Source organism: Zootoca vivipara, chromosome 3 (assembly GCF_963506605.1).
Source record: "Zootoca vivipara chromosome 3, rZooViv1.1, whole genome shotgun sequence".
Taxonomy (NCBI): Eukaryota; Metazoa; Chordata; class Lepidosauria; order Squamata; family Lacertidae; genus Zootoca; species Zootoca vivipara.
In genome coordinates this window covers 3,849,629-3,870,799 of record NC_083278.1, presented here as the reverse complement: position 1 = coordinate 3,870,799, position 21,171 = coordinate 3,849,629, and the positions used below count along the sequence as shown (strand labels likewise).

General features: G+C 44.1%; 1 protein-coding gene across 8 annotated transcripts in view; it reads left to right on the top strand.

Annotated features, from left to right (window-relative positions):
- CLIC5 (chloride intracellular channel 5) overlaps positions 1 to 21,171 on the top strand; it is a 68,281-nt gene that overhangs the window by 22,113 nt on the left and 24,997 nt on the right. For 7 of the 8 annotated variants that reach the window (XR_004692282.2, XR_009557276.1, XM_035110305.2 and 4 more), the window contains exons 2-4: positions 16,923 to 17,032; positions 18,532 to 18,657; positions 20,837 to 20,943. Coding sequence is in view for 6 of the 8 variants with exons in the window: in XM_035110305.2 (XP_034966196.1) it covers positions 16,923 to 17,032; positions 18,532 to 18,657; positions 20,837 to 20,943 (343 nt within the window). In the remaining 2 variants the exon portion in view is untranslated. Of the gene's footprint in view, positions 1 to 5; positions 2,835 to 16,922; positions 17,033 to 18,531; positions 18,658 to 20,836; positions 20,944 to 21,171 lie in introns of those variants that run through there. The other variant, XM_035110307.2, reaches the window with a different exon arrangement.

Below are 21,171 nucleotides of genomic sequence, written 5' to 3'. Positions count from 1 at the left end.
GGTGAGACACTGAAGTGCTTTAACTCTCTTGTCAGCTGAACTCTCCTGCTGCTGCTGCTGCCTGGCAGGGCTGACTGACAGCTCGGTGTTCCCTTGGAAGGGTTTCAGTTTTGTGCTTCTGTTCTCTTGCTTGTGATGCTGGAAACATGTTCTGTTGTGTGCTGTTGTTTGCCTTCCTTCCTGCGTATTGCACTAGTCTTTGTTGTCTACGGTGCCACGATCTCCTCACATGCCACAAAGAGCCACAAAGAGCCTTGCTTCCATCTTTTGAATTCTGTATTAGTGTGAGAGAGAATGTGTCCCTCTGAGGAAAGAGGAGGGAGAGTCTCGTCCCAGAAACCCCTTTGGCACCACACACACCTGCATGTGAAAAACTCTGATACAGGGAACCCTCTCCCCTTTAATATATACCCGTATATTCCAGCGTACAAGACGACTGGGCGTATAAGACGACCCCCAGCTTTTCCAGTTAAAATACAGAGTTTGGGATATACTCGCCGTATAAGAAATACGACCCGGCGTCTAAGACGACCCCCGACTTTTGAGAAGATTTTCCTGGGTTAAAAAGTAGTCTTATACGCAGGAATATACAGTGTTTGCAGTGTTACCATTGTCCATGTAGAAGTAAAAAATATAGGCAGATTTTGTTATTGTGTGGAACTGGTTCACACTTGCTCGAGTGTTTTGGTCATAGCTTGGTTCCACTTGTGTGAGCTTCACTGAAAATGCTACTGGCTGGGACAAAATGAAAGCTTTTGTGGCTTTTTATATGTGAAGTATTTTCACACATGTTAAGTCACTACATGTACCTCAGGCAGGTAGAAGAGCAGAAGTTGCTCAAGCTGCTCAGCTTAGTTAGCAGCAGACACAAGATGCCGGTAGGGTAGATAGATAGATAGATAGATAGATAGATAGATAGATAGATAGATAAGATAGAAGCAGCATGTTCCTCACCCCCCCCCCCCTCTTCAGGCTGAGTAGGGTTGAACTGGTCACACAACTTGCGTAGATGAATAGGCTGGCATCCTTGTGGAGAAATAGCAGGGAATGCTGCTGGTCAAACCGTGTGGCTCCCATGTGGTCTGGGCAAGCGGGATGTGTTTACGGTGCTGCCTCTTTCCCTGCTAGACAGGGCCCTGTGGAGAGCAAAGGGAGAACAGGAAGGCAGGCATCAGAAAGCAACCAGCAATGGCTGCAGCACATGGTATCTCATTCTGGATGCACATGCCGGGGTTTGCGAGGATGCGATGGGTAGAGAGTGCTGCTGCTGCTGCTTGTGTGCTCTTTCAGTTTCCATGCCTGAAGAAGGTGAAGTGTGTCTTGGGACTGCTCTGTTCTGTGGGCCCAAAGCAAATGTCTCCGGTCGTTGCAATGGTAGGAGGGGAGATGCTGTTATTTACCTGCATGTGAGAGCACCTGCTTAGCCTTGTGTCTCCTGTTTAGGAGGCTCCAATCCCAGCTGTTGGGGGCAAGGCACAGTTTTCACATATGGATACACCTGCAGCAGTTCTGCTTTGTAGCATAACTCCCCCTCTTCCCTTGTGGGGTGATTTTTCTTTGACCCCCCACTTATAGGAACAGAGGGGGTTTCATGTGTTGGATGCAAGGCATCCATAAGTATTCTGGAAAGAGAAATGTTATCAATATGCTCTTATAGGTATGTCACAAGGCCAGGCGGCTTCTGTCCAGTGCCCTTCTGGTTGCCCCCACCCAAGTCTCCCCTTGTGTGGCCAGTATGCAAGTGAGAGGCCAGAGAGAGATGGGCTCATGCCATGCACCCCATCACCTGATGACTCCGTCCTGCTGTTGATGTGCTTTGGTTGGTTTTAGAGTTTGTCTGAATCCTCTGTTCTGTCCTGACAGCGTGGGCAGGGGAGGAGGCAGTGGGTAGCACTAATGAGTTTTTTACCTTTACCACATCCAAAATCAGTGTAATGTCATGCCAAGAATAGGGGCAGGACCAAGGTCTGGTGGAATACAGGAATTGGCACATGTTGACCCTCTTCCTGGCATGTTCTGGCCCCTCTGGGTTGCCCTGGTGGTCCATGGTGTGCCCTGGCACCAATGCAATGCAGCTGGTGGAGGCTAGCGGGGCTCCCCCCCCCCAGCTAGCACTGAGACTCTGGACCCCCTTCCTTGGGAAATAGGGCTGTTCCCCCTCATTTCCCTGCTATTCTTCAAGAGCCACTTAAGATCTATTTATTCACTTGGGTCTTTTGAGAATAAAATGTATCAGTGATCCAGCGACTGTAAATTGTACACTGTAGTTTTTAAGAATTGATGCATTTTTTATTTTGTTGTTATTGTGAAACATTTTGTAATGGTGTTTTAAATACATTGTACACCATCCTGAGCTCATGTTTGGGAGGAAGGATGGCATAGAATGAAAATAAATCTGGGGTGTAGGATTGCACCCACAGTTTCCTGTCTCTGCAATGTGAGTGCAAATTTGTAACTGATAGAAAATTAGGGCCGAGACAGAAGTTCTTCTGTCTCCAACTGGTGGTGTTATGGGAGGCTCAAAACTCTCTGCGCTCCATGGCCTATTTTTTCCACAGTTGCATGTTTTGTGGGCCTGGGGTGCTACTGTTTCTGGAGCCTGATGAGCCTGCGAAAACACCAGTGCTTTTTTTTCTGAGGGTACTCAGGGGTAAGCAGTATTGGCAACTTTTTCTAGAAGAAAAGCACTGGAAAACACCATTTTCTTTTCTTCCCAGCAGCCTCCAGAGTGAAGGGAGAATGCTTCCTGTCCTCATTCTGTAGTCTGCTGGAAAGAAAAAAATGATGGTTGCTTCCTGCTACTGAGACGCTGAGGAGTGCAATTACTGCTGGTGGTAAGTTTGGAGCATCTCCCATGATGGCAAGGCTAAGTTTGGGGAGGCATTTCAGCTCATCAGCCCTAATTTAAAATAGGTTCTTTTTAATTGCCCCATCCATCAGTGCGTGAGAGAGGAAAAGGGGTGGGGGGGGAGAGGATAATGGTGAGTACCAGCAACTTTTTTTTTCTAGCAAAGAAGCGCTGCAAATACATGTTATGATTCATAGTGCAAGTGACGCTGAAAGGTGCTTTAAACATCATTCATGGAAATTCTCATATACACTTATTCAGATATTTTGTATGAATGGAGAATGTTTCGGCAGAAACAATAGTAAAATAATCCACCTAGTTTGGGAGACAGATCTGTACAATTGTATATTAAGGCCATTATGACAAAGTCCCCCATTATATTATTGCAGAGAAGCTGCTAAAATGTCACTACATAATTTTATGACCACTGCTCCATAGCAATTGTTTTTATACATATCCAACCACCAAATAGATGGGTTTATGAAGCATTTCTGTATCCTTCTGCTGTGCTGAAGAAGAATTCCACGAAACGGTGGGTTATATCCGGAATCACTGTTCACAACGTCTGTTTGTGGACTACCTTGGCAGCATTGGACGCCATAAAATAAAGCTTTACAGCTTGTTTTCACCAGATAAGAATTTGATATATTGCTTCTTTCAAAGACTTGCATAGTCTTCAAAGACTTTCAGAGACTTATAAGACTTATTTGGTCCTACATTTTCAAGAGAATCCATTAAGAGTGAATTTTTTGTGACTTTCAGAAATTTACAAGATTTCTGTTTATTTGGTTTTGAAGAGCGTGCATAGTTCATACATTTCATTTTGTTTAATATTCTGTATAGATTACATAAAGGTTCGATATTGACATCATATTTCTGTACTTGGTCATTGTGTTCCCTTGTATATCACTAAAATGTGGGCTGGACAAGGCAACTGTTAGGTGGATTTGTAGCTGGTTGACTGACCGAACCCAAAGAGTACAGTGGTACCTTGGTTGTCGAACTTCATCTATTCTGGGAGTCTGTTCGACTCCCGGAACCGTTCAAAAACCAAGGCACAGCTTCTGATTGGCTGCATGAGCTTCCTGTACTCAATTGGAAACTGTGGAAGCTGTGTCGGACATTCAGCTTCCCAAACACATCCGCAAACTGGAACACACACTTCCGGGTTGCAGCGTTCGGGAGCCCATTTGTTCGGGAGCCAAGCCATTCAAGAACCAAGGTACCACTGTACCCATGAATGGTTCCTCGTTCTGTTATGGGGCCATTGTTGTTCAACGTCTTTATAAATGACGTGGATGAAAGAATTATGGCAATGCTCATCCAATTTGCAGATGATACCAAACTGAGAAGGGTCACTAAAGCTGAAGAAGACAGAATCAAAATTCAAAATGACTTTAACAGATTGGAGAAATGGGTCCAAGCTAACAAAATGAATTTCAATAGGGACAAATGTAAGGTTCTGCACGTAGGCAGGAAGAACCATATGCATAAATATAAAATGTGGTATACCTGGCTTACTAGCAGTACATGTGAAAACAATCTAGGGATCTTGGTGGACCACAAGCTTAACATGAGTCAACAGTGTGATACAGCAGCAAAAAGAAAGAAAGCAAGAAAGAAAGCTAATGCTATTCTAGGCTGCATCAACAGAAGTCTATTCTGCCTTGGTCAGATCACACCTGGAATGCTGGGTCCTCTTTTTTTTCCTTTTCCAAATAATATTTATTAGTTTTCAGACATTTTAACACAAAAAGAAAAACAAAAAAGCAAAAATAAAACATAATCAAAAAAAGCAAAAGCAAAAAAAGAAGAAGCAAAAACATATCAATTCATTACATTAACATTGTGGACTTCCTCGATTCCCCCCACACTGGGCCCATTTATTAAATCTAAATTAAGCAATTTTCTTTTATCATCTTAAATCATTCTGGCACAATTTTTCCATTATTTCCCAACCAATTCTAATCTACTAAAAAAAAAACAAAAAATCATCGACTACCCTCAACCTATAATTCATTAATTAATCCAAATCTAACTTTATTTTTCCCCCAAAATATATTTATTAAATTTTATAACAAAACACAGAAAAAACAAATCACTACATATAACATACAAACATACAAAAATACAAAACTGCAAAAAATACAATCAAGAAAAGATAAACAAAAAAGAGAAAAGAAAAGAAAAAGAGAAAAAAAATTAACCATATAATTCTTAATCCAAATCCAATACTGTTGACTTCCTCATTCCTCCTCCCACTGCGATACATTGTAAATCTTCTTTAGTAATTTATACTTCTTATCCCTTATCTTATTTTCCATTGAAACTAACTTGATTCTATACCTTTTATATCATTATCTTAAAACTTAACACATATTCCACCTCTTTATATACACTTATAACTACATCTAACTTTTAATCCCTCTACATATTAATATCTACAACCTCTCTGTACCTCAGTAGCACCTTAAAGACCAACTAAGTTTTATCTGAAGAAGTGTGCATGCACACGAAAGCTCATACCAAAATAAAAACTTAGTTGGTCTTTAAGGTGCTACTGAAGGAATTTTTTTATTTTGCTTTGACTCAGACCAACACGGCTACCTACCTGTAACTCTCTGTACCTCCTTCACTCAATTGGTTCTATCCTATTATATGCTTATTCTTTAAATAAACTTTGAATTTCTTCCAATCTTCTTCCACCGCTTCTTCACTCCGGTCCCGAAGTCTCCCGGTTAACTCTGCCAGTTCCATGTATTCTATCATCTTCTGCCATTCGTCCACCGTTGGTAATTCCTCATTCTTCCAATTCTTAGCTATTAGTATTCTTGCTGCTGCTGTGGAATACAGAAAAAAGGTAACATCCTTCCTGGGTAATTCATCTCCAATTATCCCAAGTAAGAAGGCCTCTGGTTTCTTAACAAAGGTATTTTTCAACACCTTTTTCAATTCATTATAAATCTTTTCCCAGAAGTCTCTTACTTGGGGGCATGTCCACCACATGTGGTAAAAGGCTCCTTCTTGGTTTTTACATTTCCAACATTTGTTATCATGTTTATGATAAATCTTAGCTAGTTTAACCAGTGTCAGATACCATCTATACATCATCTTCATCATATTTTCTCTTAAAACATTACATGCGGTAAACTTTATATTTCTCTTCCACAACCTTTCCTAGTCTTCCCGCCATAATATTTTGTCCCACATCATTAGTCCATTTGATCATTACCGCTTTTGTTTGTTCATCTTTCGTTTGCCATTCCAACAATAAATTATACATTTTTGACAGATTCTTGATTTTTGATTCTAACAATTCCATCTCCAATTTAGACTTTTTCCAATTCAGGAGAGAGAGAGACTTGGAAATGTATGAAGCAGCTATGACATGCCCCCATCCTGAAGTTATACAGTAGTACCTCGGGTTACGAACACGATCCGTTCCGGGTCGCAGTTCGTAACCCGAACGGCCATTTTGCGCATGCGCAAAGCACTATTTTTGCACTTTGCGCATGCGCAGACCGCGCACGCACTTCTGCGCACGCGCAAACCGCGATCGTGGCCGAAAATACTTCCAGGTTTGCGCAGTTCGTAACCCGAGTTGTTCGTAACCCGAGGTGTTCGTAACCCGAGGTACGACTGTATATACATCAGAGTTCACAAGCCTCTTTTACTTGACAAGCCCCACTCCAAATGGAGGAAAAAACTCTCAGTGGCTGCGTTCCATTGTGACTGTTTCACTCCTCTTTCAGAAACCTCTGCAGGCTGGTTGCTGGGAATCCCAAGTGGGGAGAGTGTTGTTGCAGTTGTGGGCATCTGGTTGGCCATGGTGAGCACCATGTGCTAGACTTCATGAGGCCTTGGCCTGATCCAGCAGCGCTCTTCTTGTGTTCTTACGTTGTGTGTGGCTACTTCTGAAGTGTACGCTTAGAGACAAGGCACTTCAGTGCCCTCCAAATGTCATCCCAACAATTGCCCTCGCTGCCTGGGGCTGATGGAAGTTGAAGTCTAACAACTTCTTGGGGGGGGGCTGGTCTGGTTGTTAGAGTGTCAGTCCAGGACCAAGGGAGACTCAGGTTCAAATCTTCATGATCCTCATTAACCTTGGACCTGTCACTTTGCCAGCCTGAGCTACCTCACACGTTTTGACAGCCTGAGTCCTCTGGCTCTAGCCCCTAGTGACTGATTGTGTCCAATATCATTCGCAAAAGTTTCCAGCAATTTTACTTTTTCTGTGCAGACTTGTGCTTGCATGGTGTCGATGTCACTGCTATCTGCATGCTTCTAAACTGTAGCGCCGGTTTTTGTGACATGATGCTGTGATGGAAGTGAAGCTCCTGGAACTGTATGAGGCTAAGGAGAAGGTAAAGGTCATTCCACAACAGTAAATGTCACAGGGATCATTTGACATTGCTTCCCAAAAATATACTGGAGGGACTTGGCAGAAGGTCAGCAGAAAGCGCTCTTTCTCATGATAGGAAGTTCAGGGTCACTGTCAGTTTGGTCGACAATTAGTCATTTGGTAAGTGGACTACTCTGAAGTAAATGGCAAATGTTTCCTTTGGCTTCAAGTGAGGGAGGATGAAACTCCGATTCTGCGAAGATGCCAGGGGAGAACGTTGCTTCTTAACATGCACTTTTCACTAAAAAAACATAAATAACTGATAGAAAACATGGCTGTTTTATTGCTGTAGTGTACAGTCGTACCCCGGCTATGTATGCTTCGGGTTGTGTACTTTTCAGATTACGTACTCAGCGGACCCGGAAGTGTTTACTACCGGGTTCACCGCGCACACATGTGCAGAAGCATTCTGCACAGTTTGCGCATGCGCAGAAGGGCGCTTTCATGGTTGTTCAGGTTATGTACTTTTCGGGTTACATACCACACACCGGAACGAATCAGGAATGTAACTCGAGGTACCACTGTAGTATGTTTGGCAGACCTGATTTTGCAGACGCTGTTGTAATCTGCAAGGGATTCCCACATGACAGGGTTCATGTTGCCAGCCTTCATGTCACATTTGCAGACATTTTTGTAACACAGGGTGTGCGGGATGCCAGGATGCTAGCAAGTGTGCCCTAGGGGAAGGGGGGCTGGAGTCTGACTTGGGAGAGGGGGCCAGTGAATTGTGGGTACCTGTACTAGCCAGGAGGCAGGAGAAACTTCAGAGTTGGAGGATGGAGCCCAGGATGGGTCAGAAGAAGAGGAGGAAGGGGCAAGTCAGGCAAGGGAAGGGCTGGATACTTCCCCACCCTCTCCTGCACCACTGTCTCCCAGAACCAGGAGGGGATTGAAGAGGAAGAGCAGAGGGAACTTCCATGCAGGTGTAGTCTCTGGCTAAGTGCACACAGCCTGTCGGGAGCAGATACATAAACTGGTGGAGGGGAAGTGGCCCCCTGTTGCTGCAACTGCTCCATAGAGTGCAGACCTGGGAACAGCTGCCTAGATGCTCAATTGGTGTTTGTGTTTGTGTGTGTTGGGGAGGGGTATTTGGAGCCATAGAAATGATGGAGAGTGTCCCCTTTTGACTATCTGCCATGTGCATTCCTTTGGCTGGGCAGTGGCTGTGGCACAGAGTTGGCCTGCCAACAGGACTGGTGTCTGAAGCCAGCTCCCCATAGAGCAGGCATCCCCAAACTTGGCCCTCCAGATGTTTTAGGAACTACAACTCCCATCATCCCTAGCTAACAGGACCAGTGGTCAGGGATGATAGGAACTGTAGTCCCAAAACATCTGGAGGGCCGAGTTTGGGGATGCCTGCCATAGAGCCACGTCTTGGGGATCCTGCCATCTTCCATTCAAAGTACATGACCAAACCAGCACTGGCATCGCTGAGACAAGAGTGTGAACATGCTGGCAATGTGGGCTCGGGAATAGAGGGGGATCTTCAGAATGAGATTTTGAAGGCTGCAGTATCCAGGCAGGATTGATCAGCACCTCTTCTTTCAAAAATTAATCAAGGATACACTGTGGAAGTGACTTCTCTAGCGGTATGTCGGAAATAAGTGTAATTGCCAACAGCAAAACCTTCATTTCTGAATCCATTGTTGTAAACCGTAGTTCTTCTGGAGTTATAACTTTCAACACTGCTCTGCACTGGGAGAAAATTGGTGGTTCAAATCAAAGTCCAAGGAGAAAAAATAATTTTGGTGGGTATATATGCACCAAATGAAAACAAATCAAAATTCTTCCAAGATTTAGAAACAGAATTGCTAGATTTTGCAGATGAGAAAGTAATTGTGATAGGGGACCTTAATGGAGTCCCATCACTAGAGAAGGGTAGAACGATTAGGGGAAAAGACACAAAAGAAGGCAGGCTTCCCAAAACCTTTTTTGAAATGACAGAAACAGTAAAACTGGTAGATATTTGGAGAGTTAAACATCCATTTGAAAAACAGTCCACTTTTTTCTCTCATGTTCATGGAAGCAGCGCCAGACTGGATGCGGTTTGGGTTTCTAAGGAATTGGAGTCAAGAATTAAAAAAAATTGAAATAGATCCAAGAATATTGTCGGACCACAACTCTATAATTATGGAGATGCAAAAAGATACTCAGTTCACCTTTCAGTGCAGACTGAATGAAGAAATTTTGGGTGATAAAATCTTCTTGGAAATGACAAAAAAGATAATAAGAGAATATTTTGAACAAAATTTGAATAATGAAACCAAACTTCAAATAGTCTGGGACGCTAGCAAGGCGGTCATGAGAGGCCTATTTATTCAACAAAATTCAATTAAAAAGAAGACAAGAGAGAAAAGAAAGAAGGAAATTTTAAATAAAATAGCAGAGAAAGAAAAGGAATAAGAGCACCAAACAAAGAAACAACAAAACAGGCAATAAAATTATTACAATCACAATATTCTATGTTAATTTTCCATGCTATTTCCTCATTAATTAAGAAAAAACAGATTTTTTTTGAAAATGCCAACAAGCCAGGAAAACTTTTGGCATAGCAATTGAGAAAAAGTGAACAAAATAATTATGTAAATAGGATAAAGCTTAACGGTAGAATAACTGAGAAAACAAAGGAAATAAGGGAAGCGTTTGTAAAATATTTTACTGATCTTTACAAAAAGGGACCAGAGAATAGAAGACTATATCAAAAATAGCAAGCTACCAAAGATAACAGAGGAACAAATGAGGATATTAAACACAGAAATATCATCCCAAGAAGTAATAGAAGCAATACATAAAACAAAGGTAGGGAAGTCCCTAGGGCCAGATGGAATGACAGCTAAATATTATGAAAAAAAACCGAGTGACCAGCTTGTGAACCCATTGAAGGATACTATGAATGAGACCCTAAAATCAGGGGAAGTTCCAGAAACATGGAAAGAGGCTTATATACCGGTAACTTTGATACCAAAACAAGATTCAGATGTAACATTGGTAAAAAATGATAGGCCTATATCATTATTAAATAATGATTATAAATTGTTTGCATTTGTTTTGGCAAATAAATTGGAAAAAAATTCAAACTTCATTTCTGAATCCATTGTTGTAAACCACATTTCTTCTGGAGTTACAACTTTCAACACTGCTCTGCACTATATTGATATATACTGTGCAATAAGCAAAGTTCCCATAACTGTGATAACAGCTGGTAATGAATGTTATATCTTGCAAGGACTCCATGGGAATCCAGTGCATTTATTTATTGTTTATGGGGAAGTACCGTAGTTCATTTCATACAAAAGGACCCAGATTTGATCCCTGACAATTCCAGGTAGAGCAGGCAATGGCCCTGGGATGAAACCCTGGAAAGCTTATCAGCCAAAGGCCTACGGTAGTTAAAGAGGACCGTTAAAACCAGCCCTTTGAATTGGGCTTGGAAACTAATGCAGTCAGGCCAAGATCAGTGCCATATGCTCAAACCATCTTGCCCCAGTGAGCATTCAGAACAACAATTGAGTTTACCGCATTTTCCATGTATGAGACAACCCCTATTTTTGTAAACCCAAAATTAAGAAATTAATATTTTAAACATCCAACAGAACAACTTTGGTATTTTACTAAATATTCGAAGCACTGGCGTAGCAACCCCTGCTGGCGCCTGAGGCGGGTTGTGTGTGTGCACACGTGGGCAGCAGCGGAGCAGGCCGCACCAACCCCCGAGATCGCCCAAAGTTCTGGAAGGACAGTGGCTCCAGAGCCCTGCAGCCTACATGCCCCTTGGTGCGTGCGCCTGCCTTCTTACGCTAATGAGCACCGGTATATTTAGTGGTAAGTGTGATGATTGGCAGTTCCAGCCCCCATGTGCATTCACCATCCTAAGAACACCCCCATTTTTGACTAATTTTTTTTAGCAAAAGAACATTGTCTTATACACGTAAAAATATGACGCTTTAGGTGTATCAGAAGCTGAAAGTGGCCAAGGAGATGGTGGACTATTACATGACAAATGGAAGCGACAGGAGAACAGAGCAATGGCGTGTGCTTCTTGGGGGTCCATCTGCCCTTACCTGTGCATTGGAAGCAGCGTTGCATTCTTCCCTAGAGGTTGGCCTTTGACAGAAATGCTGCTATTGTTTGCCCCTGTTTATCTAGTTCCCTGTTCCTTTTGTGACAGGCATGTGCTGCGATGGTTTTCCTTTTTGCTGCTGAAAGGGCAGATTACTTCACACAGATGTGGACGCATATCAAAAGAATAAATATTTCACTCCCTGTGTCTGTTGTAATGAGCCATTGTTAGAGATTATTATGCAAGCTGGGTTCATTTGATGTTTTAGTCATAGTGGCTGATCATTTGACACCTGAATAGAAAAGGGTTGCACTGTAGAAAATTCTCACAGGTTGTGGGAGCCCCAGGAAAGCGAGTTTCAGTATTTTTATTAATCTCTACTTTCTGTTCAGAACATCATCTCCTGATCATTGCATGGTCAACATCTTTTACTTCTCACTGTATATCTGTCTATTCTCTATTCTGCCAAGCTTTGGCTTTAAGCAAACACTAGCTGAGTAAAAGAAAATAGTTTTCCACCAACTTCTATCCCCACACTAAATGCCATTTCCAGAAGAGGAGGAGCAGAATCACAGAATCATGACCCCATGGTCATCTAGGGTCATAGAATCATAGAATCATAGAGTTGGAAGAGACCACAAGGGCCATCCAGTCCAACCCCCTGCCAAGCAGGAAACACCATCAAAGCATTCCTGACAGATGGCTGTCAAGCCTCCACTCAAAGAAGGAAACTCCACCACACTCCTTGGCAGCAAATTCCACTGTCGAACAGCTCTTACTGTCAGGAAGTTCTTCCTAATGTTTAGGTGGAATCTTCTTTCTTGTAGCTTGAATCCATTGCTCCATGTCCGCTTCTCTGGAGCAGCAGAAAACAACCTTTCTCCCTCCTCTATATGACATCCTTTTATATATTTGAACATGGCTATCATATCACCCCTTAACCTTCTCTTCTCCAGGCTAAACATATCCAGCTCCCTAAGCCGTTCCTCATAGGGCATCGTTTCCAGGCCTTTGACCATTTTGGTTGCCCTCCTCTGGACACGTTCCAGCTTGTCAGTATCCTTCTTGAACTGTGGTGCCCAGAACTGGACAAAGTACTCCAGGTGAGGTTTGACCAGAGCAGAATACAGTGGTACTATTACTTCCCTTGATCTAGATACTATACTCCTATTGATGCAGCAGAGGCTTTTGTAGCTGCTGCATCACACTGTTGACTCATGTCAAGTTTATGGTCTACCAAGACTCCTAGATCCTTTTCACATGTACTGCTCTCAAGCCAGGTGTGCTTTTAATACCTCCCTTTTAACAAACTCCCAACCATCCTCCCTTGGGCTGCAGCTCCCTCCTTCCATCATTTATTCTGTTATCACCAGGTTGGGCACTGCTTTCCTTTTGGGTGAAGACAGAGGCAAAGTTGGTGTTGAGTAGTTCCGCCTTCTCTCTGTCACCCAATAGCATTTCTCCGTCTTCTCCACGCAGAGGACCTACTACTGCTTGTTCTTCCTCTTACTTCAGACATAGCCAAAGAAACCTTTTAAAATTGTTTTTAACCTCTCTTACAAGCCTGAGCTCATTCTGAGCTTTAGTCAGCCTGACCTTCCCCCCCTGCAGCTATTGCCTTCACGTGTATACTCCTCCTTTGCATTTCCCCCATTTCCCCCTTTCTTCCATTTCTTATACATGCCCTTCTTAACTCTCTCAGCTCATCTGTAAGCACCTTATGCAGCCACACCGGTTTCTTTAGGTGCCTCCCATTTTTCTTCCTTGTTGGAACTGTCTGCATTTGTGCCTTCAATATTTTCCCTTTAATTTTTCTTCAGTAATATTATCTCCTCCCTCCAGGGCCGTCTTAAGCGCCCCTGGAGCCGTGGTGCGTGGTGTTTCCCTGCGCGGCGGGCGGGCAGGCGCAGCGTGGGTGCCATGGGCGCAGCTGCGCAGCGGACCGGCTGGCCAGCGGGTGGGCTCAGCTCGCGGCGCCCTCCTGGTGGGCCGGCGCCGTGGTGCCCTGCGCCACCCAGCCTGCACGTAGGGCCGGCCCTGCCTCCCTCCTCCAGTCAGCTCCAAATAGTGTTTCTATGCCACACTTAGGCTGTGTACACACTACCGACTGGAATCCTGATATTCCTGAAGGAGCCTCCACGAGCTCCTTCAGACAGTCACAAGGGTGATGGGGATGACAGCTGGAGTGCTTGTCTCTGCACCCTCTCCCGCAGGTGTAATAGTTCTGGATTCATAGAATGCCTGAGGGCTGTTGTGTGCACAGGTTTGGCCATCCTCTAAGGGAGCATATGTGACAGGCAGGGCCTGTGTGACATAGCCTCCTGCTGCACAGCCTCTCCTGCGTGGGATGGCCTCATGGTGGGGCTTCCATGCTGCTAGTCATGTGCTGCAATTAGAAATAGGATAGCAAAGGACAACCTCTGCCTGGACACAGCACCCAAGTTATTTTGGCTCCTAGAATCATAGAATCGTAGAGTTGGAGGAGACCACAAGGGCTATCTAGTCCAACCCCCTGCCGAGCAGGAAACACCATCAAAGCATTCTTGACATATGCCTGTCAAGCCTCTGCTTAAAGACCTCCAAAGAAGGAGACTCCACCACACTCCTTGGTAGCAAATTCCACTGCCAAAGAGCTCTTACTGTCAGGAAGGTCTTCGTAATGTTTAGGTGGAATCTTCTTTCTTGTAGTTTGAATCCATTGCTCCGTGTCCGCTTCTCTGGAGCAGCAGAAAACAACCTTTCACCCTCCTCTATATGACATCCTTTGATATATTTTAACATAGCTATCATATCTCCCCTGAACCTTCTCTTCTCCAGGCTAAACATACCCAGCTCCCTAAGCCGTTCCTCATAAGGCATTGTTTCCAGGCCTTTGACCATTTTCGTTGCCCTCTTCTGGACACGTTCCAGCTTGTCAGTATCCTTCTTGAACTGTGGTGTCCAGAACTGGACACAGTACTCCAGGTGAGGTCTGACCAGAGCAGAATACAGTGGTATTCTGAGACAGAAAATCCCATGAGACTTCTCTGTGGGACTAATTTAAATAACTAACCATTTGCTGACCTTCGTGGCAAAGGACCCTAGCTAGGACTGGGTCCAGAATTATGCCAAACCCTGCTTTGTCATGGTGACAATGAGGGGAGATGGGGCAGTGGGTTTTCAGAACTGTTTCCCCCCTTGCTCCATTGAGCTCAGTGAGTGAAATGTGCATTTTGCCTGACCGGTGGTAGTGTGGTCAGGAGCTCAAGGGGAGTGTACATACATGCAGGCATCATTTTATTAGTGCGCCGCGTTCCCACAGTTAAAACCATGCTCAGGGCGGCTTTCAACAAGGAAAAAATGCATTTCAAAACACAACTGGTCATAAACAATAAATAAAACATTAAAAAGTGCACGACCAAACTGAAGAATTGCCACATAAATCATGATATACTAAAAAGTTATATCAATAACAGCAGCACCCCCTTCCTCAAACACACCCACCCCATCAGCAATACCCGAGCCCAAGAATCTGTTTAGTAACCTCAGCCTTTGTAGCTCGAGTCAGTCAGGGCAGCCCCTGCCCAAGCCAGCAAGGCAAGGAGGAGACCTTCCAGGACTCACAGCCAAGATGGGTGTAAGATCTGGGGCAAATCTCCTCCTCCTCTGCTCCATCCACATCTCTGGCCACCAGGTTAGTGCAGATGTGCTCCAGTGATCTTCAGTGGTGGAGGGGTCTCTCAAGTGCCACCCACACAATAGGAATTCTATATTCCCCCAGCCAGTTCATCTTTATAGGCATGCACTCTTAGGCTTCAATCCTAAATATATTACTGGGATGTAAATCCCATTGAAATCAGTTGGACTTATTTTTCAGGAAATGTTTCAGACTGGAGTGCCAGAGTCTATGCTTGTTTTTCCCATGAGCAAAGGGTTCTTGCTCAGTATTTTGCACTAGCTGCAGATTCACTCAGCTTCTAATACGGCAAGTAATGTAATGGAATTTCAATAAATAATTCAAGCTTATCTCCAGTTACATTTTCAGAGTTAACTTTCAGCACCTGACTGCCATTATTTTTTGCTAGCTGAATTTTGTGCTTAGAGGTATGGAAATTTGGCTGAGGGTCACCAACATTTATGAGGCTACAGGCATAACCAGATTACTGATCCCAGTCTATAGATTTTAAAGAGAAATTTGAATTCCAGATGTGGAAAGCTTTCTATTTTACATAAACTCAGTTGAAATTACCTTGCAGTAAGTTTTAGCTCATTGATATATTGGTATTATTAATGTTTTATGCACCTTGCTTTTCGTGTTTTTACTTGGCATTTTTTGCTGTTTTACTGTATTGTATTCACAATATTGCTGCAAGGGGCCTTGAGTCTATTTAACAAACAAACAACAAACAAACAAAAACAAATTCTAGCATCTCATTTCCAGAAACTTCTCTTAGATTTGTAGCTGTACTTCAATGAAAAATACTGTGCTCTTCTTATCATCTGACGATGTTAATTTGCTACATCTCCCATAACAGTGGTTTGATTTCCAAGCAACTGGGCAGGATTCAACTCAATTAATGTGCAAGCAAAACGACTTCTGCTTGTGCAGTGAGACTTCCCTTCCTTCTTACTGTGCTCACTTGGTACCATTTCCAAATCTGCTTGGGGGGGGGGGCAGGGAGAGAGGGGAAGTAAGTGTCCTCTTGCACAAATCAAAGTTGTTCCAATTGCACAAACTGCTACTTAACAGTGTTCAAGTGTTTAACCTTGGTTTTGAATTGGAAGCATTTAATCAGAAACAGTTGCTCAAATTTGTTTGTGGGTTGGTGGGAGGGCAGGGAAGGCCAGATCCCTGTGAAGAAGAGACTTAGGGAAAGCTATGGAGAAGATCTTGTCAAGATGAGAAACCTTTGTGGTGCTGATTTTCTTAAGGAGACACAAATGCATGTGTTTAAGAGTCCCGGGGGACTTCTGTAGCTTGGCCTGCACATCATGCAGAACCAAATTCACTTCACTGGCCTTGGTATACGTCTGGAGACTTGCCCAGGACTGCAGACTCAGCTGCCAAGCAACTGGCAAACCACGTCTGTGGCTGGTGGGCATAGCTGCCAAGTTATCCCCTTTTTAAAGGGATTTTCCCTTATGCTGAATAGGCTTCCTCGCGAGAAAAGGGAAAACTTGGCAGCTATGCTGGTGGGCGACCTTCACCTGGGAGGGTCACAAGTCGTGCAGGTTCTGCTGTAGCTCCCAACTGTGTAGGGAAGCCAAGGGAGGAAGCGCTGGAGCCCCAGACTCCCCAAACAATCTGCATTTGCAGAGGGAGAGTGAAAAGATAAGTCTCCCGCCCTTGTGTGTTGCCTTCCCAGTAAGAATCGCACCCGCCACAACCTGTAATTATTTAAAGAAAAAGAAGACACAAAGCTGCCGTGTCCAGTTTGGCCCTGAAAAAGAAAGTTACGAGAAGTCTGGGAACAAAGTGGAGCTGAGCTGCTAGGAGGTGGATGGAGATGGAATCAGCAGCTTGGAAGAACTTGATAAGGAATTTGGGTGGACTCAAACTGGTATTGTGATGTTTGCAGTGATAGGAAAAATACCTCCAGATAATTTTCTTCTCTATTTTTTCTTTCCTCTAGGCTGGTGTAGATGGTGAAAGCATTGGGAACTGCCCTTTTTCACAGCGTCTCTTCATGATACTTTGGCTCAAAGGGGTTGTGTTCAATGTCACCACAGTTGACCTGAAGAGGTAAAGGATCTTGATAGAAAATATTTGATGAGACACAATGGTGTTTGTGTTTTCTAATGTTTATTTATAAGAATTATAAACCTGCCTTTCACCAAATGGTTCTACACCTGGGTAAAATTGGATTTAAAGACAGTATGAACAGCTACAAAAACCTTGAACCATAAACCATAAAATTATCAGCATTTAAAGCCTGTTGAACCAGAACTGACTGGCAGACTATTGCTCTGCCAGCAAAAACTTAACAGCCCCACCTCAGAGGAGAGGTCATTCCAGGGAAGTTTGTAATGGTTGGTGTTTTATTGCATTTTAATAGTGGCTGGGTCAACCCAGTCAGATGGGTGGCATATAAAAAACAAAGTTATTACTACAGTGGAACCTCGGTTTACGAACACCTCGGTTTACGAATTTTCGGTTTACGAACGCCGCGGACCCATCTGGAACAGATTAATTCACTTTTCATTACTTTCAATAAGAAGGTTCGCTTCAGTTTATGAATGCTTCAATTTATGAACAGACTTCCGGAACCAATTGTGTTCATAAACCGAGGTACCACTGTATTGTTATTAAATGGGGCTTTGCCACCAGGAAAGCCCTCTCACCTGGTGGTGGCAGTAGCAGCAGAGCTCTCTCTTAATGCATGGGCAGGTCTGTGAGGGAGGAGATGTTCTTCAGAGAGTTGGACTCTTAAGTCGCTTACGGCTTTGTATGTTAACATCAAAACCTTGAATTGAGCTAGAGCATATTTGCAAACAGTGAAATTCTTTCAATACCAGTGTCATCCAATTGGCCATACCAGTTAACATTCTAGCCACTGCAATAAGTTCCAGCTGCAGTTTTCAAACCGTCTTCAAGAGCAGTCCCACGTAGAACGCATTACAGTCGTCTGATCTGGAGGTCACTAGAGCATGGGTTACTGTGACCACATTTATTTCTGACCACAAATGACAATAGCTGGTTAGAGCTGGAAACCAGCACTCATTGCCACTAAAGCCACCTGAGCTTCAAGTGTGGGAGGTGGATCTATGCGCCTGCTATGGGCCTGCTCCTTCAAGGTGAACGCAACCCCATCTAGAGCAGGACCTCTTTCTTCTCTCACCTCAGATGGAACAGAGAAGCAGAGTTGAATGTCACCCACATACGGATGACACCTCCCCTGAAAGCTCCTGGTGACTTCTCCCAACAACTTGATATTCCTTCTGATCACTTTCTTTGGATTTTCCGTTGGGAACTTTAATATTTCTCATACAGACAGTGAATCCTACTTTGCTTATTCTTCTGAACTCTTTAAGTACAGGCAAGTCCCCATTTGCACGCGAGCAACTGCTGATGCAGGCTCTGCGTTTGCCTCGGAGTACAACTCCTGCGTAAATGGAGAGTGGCCTATATATGCTATATAGCTTAAAAAGCAAGGGGCTAATTTTCCAAGTAGTACAAAACCAATGGGACTTCCATGACATATATTATTAGTGATTTCTTGAACTTTCTTTTTGTTTCCATAGAAAGCCAGCTGATTTACATAATTTAGCTCCTGGGAGCCACCCACCGTTCCTGACGTTCAATGGGGAAGTCAAGACAGATATCAACAAAATTGAAGAATTTTTGGAGGAAACGCTTTCACCTCCAAAGTAAAAAATAAAAGTATTTTAGAGTTCTGGCGTAGTTACCACGTGAAATGGGTAAAAGTAAAGGGCAAATTGATATCTGCTTTGTGTTACAATGAGCCTGCTTGTCTCTTAGCTAGTCAACCTAGAAAAATATATATTCCTAAAACTTCTCCTCCTCTGGTACTAATTTGAGCATCAGCTAAGGACTTTCAACCATGGGACCTGATTTCATGAACCCCCATTGTATAGCCCAGGGGTCAGCAACCTTTTTTCTGCCATGGGCGGGTCCACCATCCCTCAGACTATGTGGTGGGCCGGACTATACTTTTTTTTGGGGGGGGGGAAGTGAATGAATTCCTATGCCCCACAAATAACCCAGAGGTGCATTTTAAATAAAAGCATACATTCTGCTCATGTAAAAACACCAGGCAGGCCCCACAAATAACCCAGAGATGTATTTTAAATAAAAGCACACATTCTACTCATGTAAAAACACGTTGATTCCTGGACCGTCCGCGGGCCGGATTGAGAAGGGCTGCATCCGGCCCACGGGCCTTAGGTTGCCTACCCCTGGTATAGCCCATAATTTGTTCTTTCTTCTCTCCCCGTTTCCCATCCCACAAAGTATAACTTCTTAAATGCAGCACTTAAGTTGTGGTACTAAATTGGGCTTCCTCAACTTTGGCCCTCCAGATGTTTTGAGACTACATTTCCCATCACCCCTGACCACTGGCCCTGCTAGCTAGGGATCATGGGAGTTGTAGGCCAAAAACATCTGGAGGGCCGAGGTTGAGGAAGCCTGAACTAAATCCTTGTACCTGTAAATATAATTTGCATGACTCTGGGTTGCAGGACTCCTGCCTGCCCCGCTTTGTATGTAGTGTAACAAGAGGAGGGAATACTATGGGATGGCCTCACCTTCTGTAGCAGGTTTGCCCAACATGTGATCCGCTAAACTGAACCCAGCTGGCCAGCAGTGTCTTGAGGTTAGTCAGGTACTTGACGCCTCCCTCCTGGGGAGAACATGCAGAGGTTCTGATGGGCTGGCTAAAACGTCCCATAAAGGTGGGTGGAGGACAATGGATGTGTGGGGAGAACGTTCTGCTTGGGGGGTGGTTACAATTTGATGAGGGGGCTGGGTGGCCTTCCTCTCCCCCCCCCCATCGTGTGTGTGTGTGTGTGTGTGTGTGTGTGTGTGTGAAGACAAGGCACTGTGCTCTGCAGGTGGCTGCCAGTCACTTTTATAATTATTTTTAAAAAAAAAATAGCCAGGGGGGCAGCCATCTTCTTTTTGGTACAACACGCCTGAGAACCGTGCCATATAAATATAGCATCAATCGCAGCACCAACCTTAACGGCCTGACACTGTTGTTTAAAGTGAAAGAGGAGTGTGTCTGTGGGGAGACTCATCAAAGGGTAATGGTGCCGTGGTCTTTGTGGGCCCCTGATGCCAGGCCACAGAAGGTCTCCTTGCCCCATTGCTACAGGATGGAAGTGGTGGTAGCCGAGGGGGTTGTGCTCAGCCCTGGTGCTGAGGCTAGTAAGCAGCTTTTTGCTTCAGGGTCACGGGCTGCAACAGGCTGTTACACGGCTGTGGTGTTTCATTATTGCTGGAGAAAGGCATTCTGATTGGGCGGACCCTTTGAGGTCCCGACTTACAGAAACCTTTCCAAGAAGCACAATACACTTTTCAGCAGCCCGCACTGATTCATTGTTGCATTTCCGCTCCATATATACTCCTTTTTGTCAAGTACCTCTTTATAAGTGCCATTATATCCCGGAATGGTTTTCTCCAAAGGCCACCATTCACGCAGTGAAGAGCAGCAGCTGTTGCTGCCAAACGCCTCTGCATCCTTTGAAAACATATGACTAGTTCTGATTTAAGAATACTGTTTCTCGGTTCCTTTCACATTAAGCCCCGGTACAATTAACCTTGTCATAAAACCATCATTGTGTAACTTTTTGAAATTATTGGCTCCCCACAGTGGCAGCAGTATTCAGTTAGGGTCCTGTGAGGCTGACATGCTGAGATAAGAGACAGTTTTAAAAGCAGTACTTGATCTGCAAGAATTTTGCTTTGTGTTACGAACAGCACTTGAAGTGAGCAACATATGCCTTTTTGTGGTATTTGTGTGCAATTTCTTTGCCTTTAAATTTCCGCAGAGGCCTCCTTTTTAAAACCACTCTTCTGTTTTTGCAGGTATCCCAAGTTAGCTGCCAAGCACCGTGAATCAAATGCTGCAGGCATAGATATCTTCTCCAAATTCTCTGCGTTTATCAAAAACACAAAGCAGCAGGACAATGCGAGTAAGTTTGTGGGTGGTGAGGATACTCTTCCAGGACATCCCCATCCTTTGTGGGTGCTGGGAATGGGAGCCCTCTGCAGGGGAAAGGGTTAAAGACTGTCTCACCGAGTCCTCTGAGCAGAAGTGTAGCTGACCGAGGCTGCTTTAAAATTTTAAACAACTCTGACCATACCGGTAGACCACTTGAGTCAAGTCTGCAGATACGTTTGTTTGGGAGGATGGTTTTATT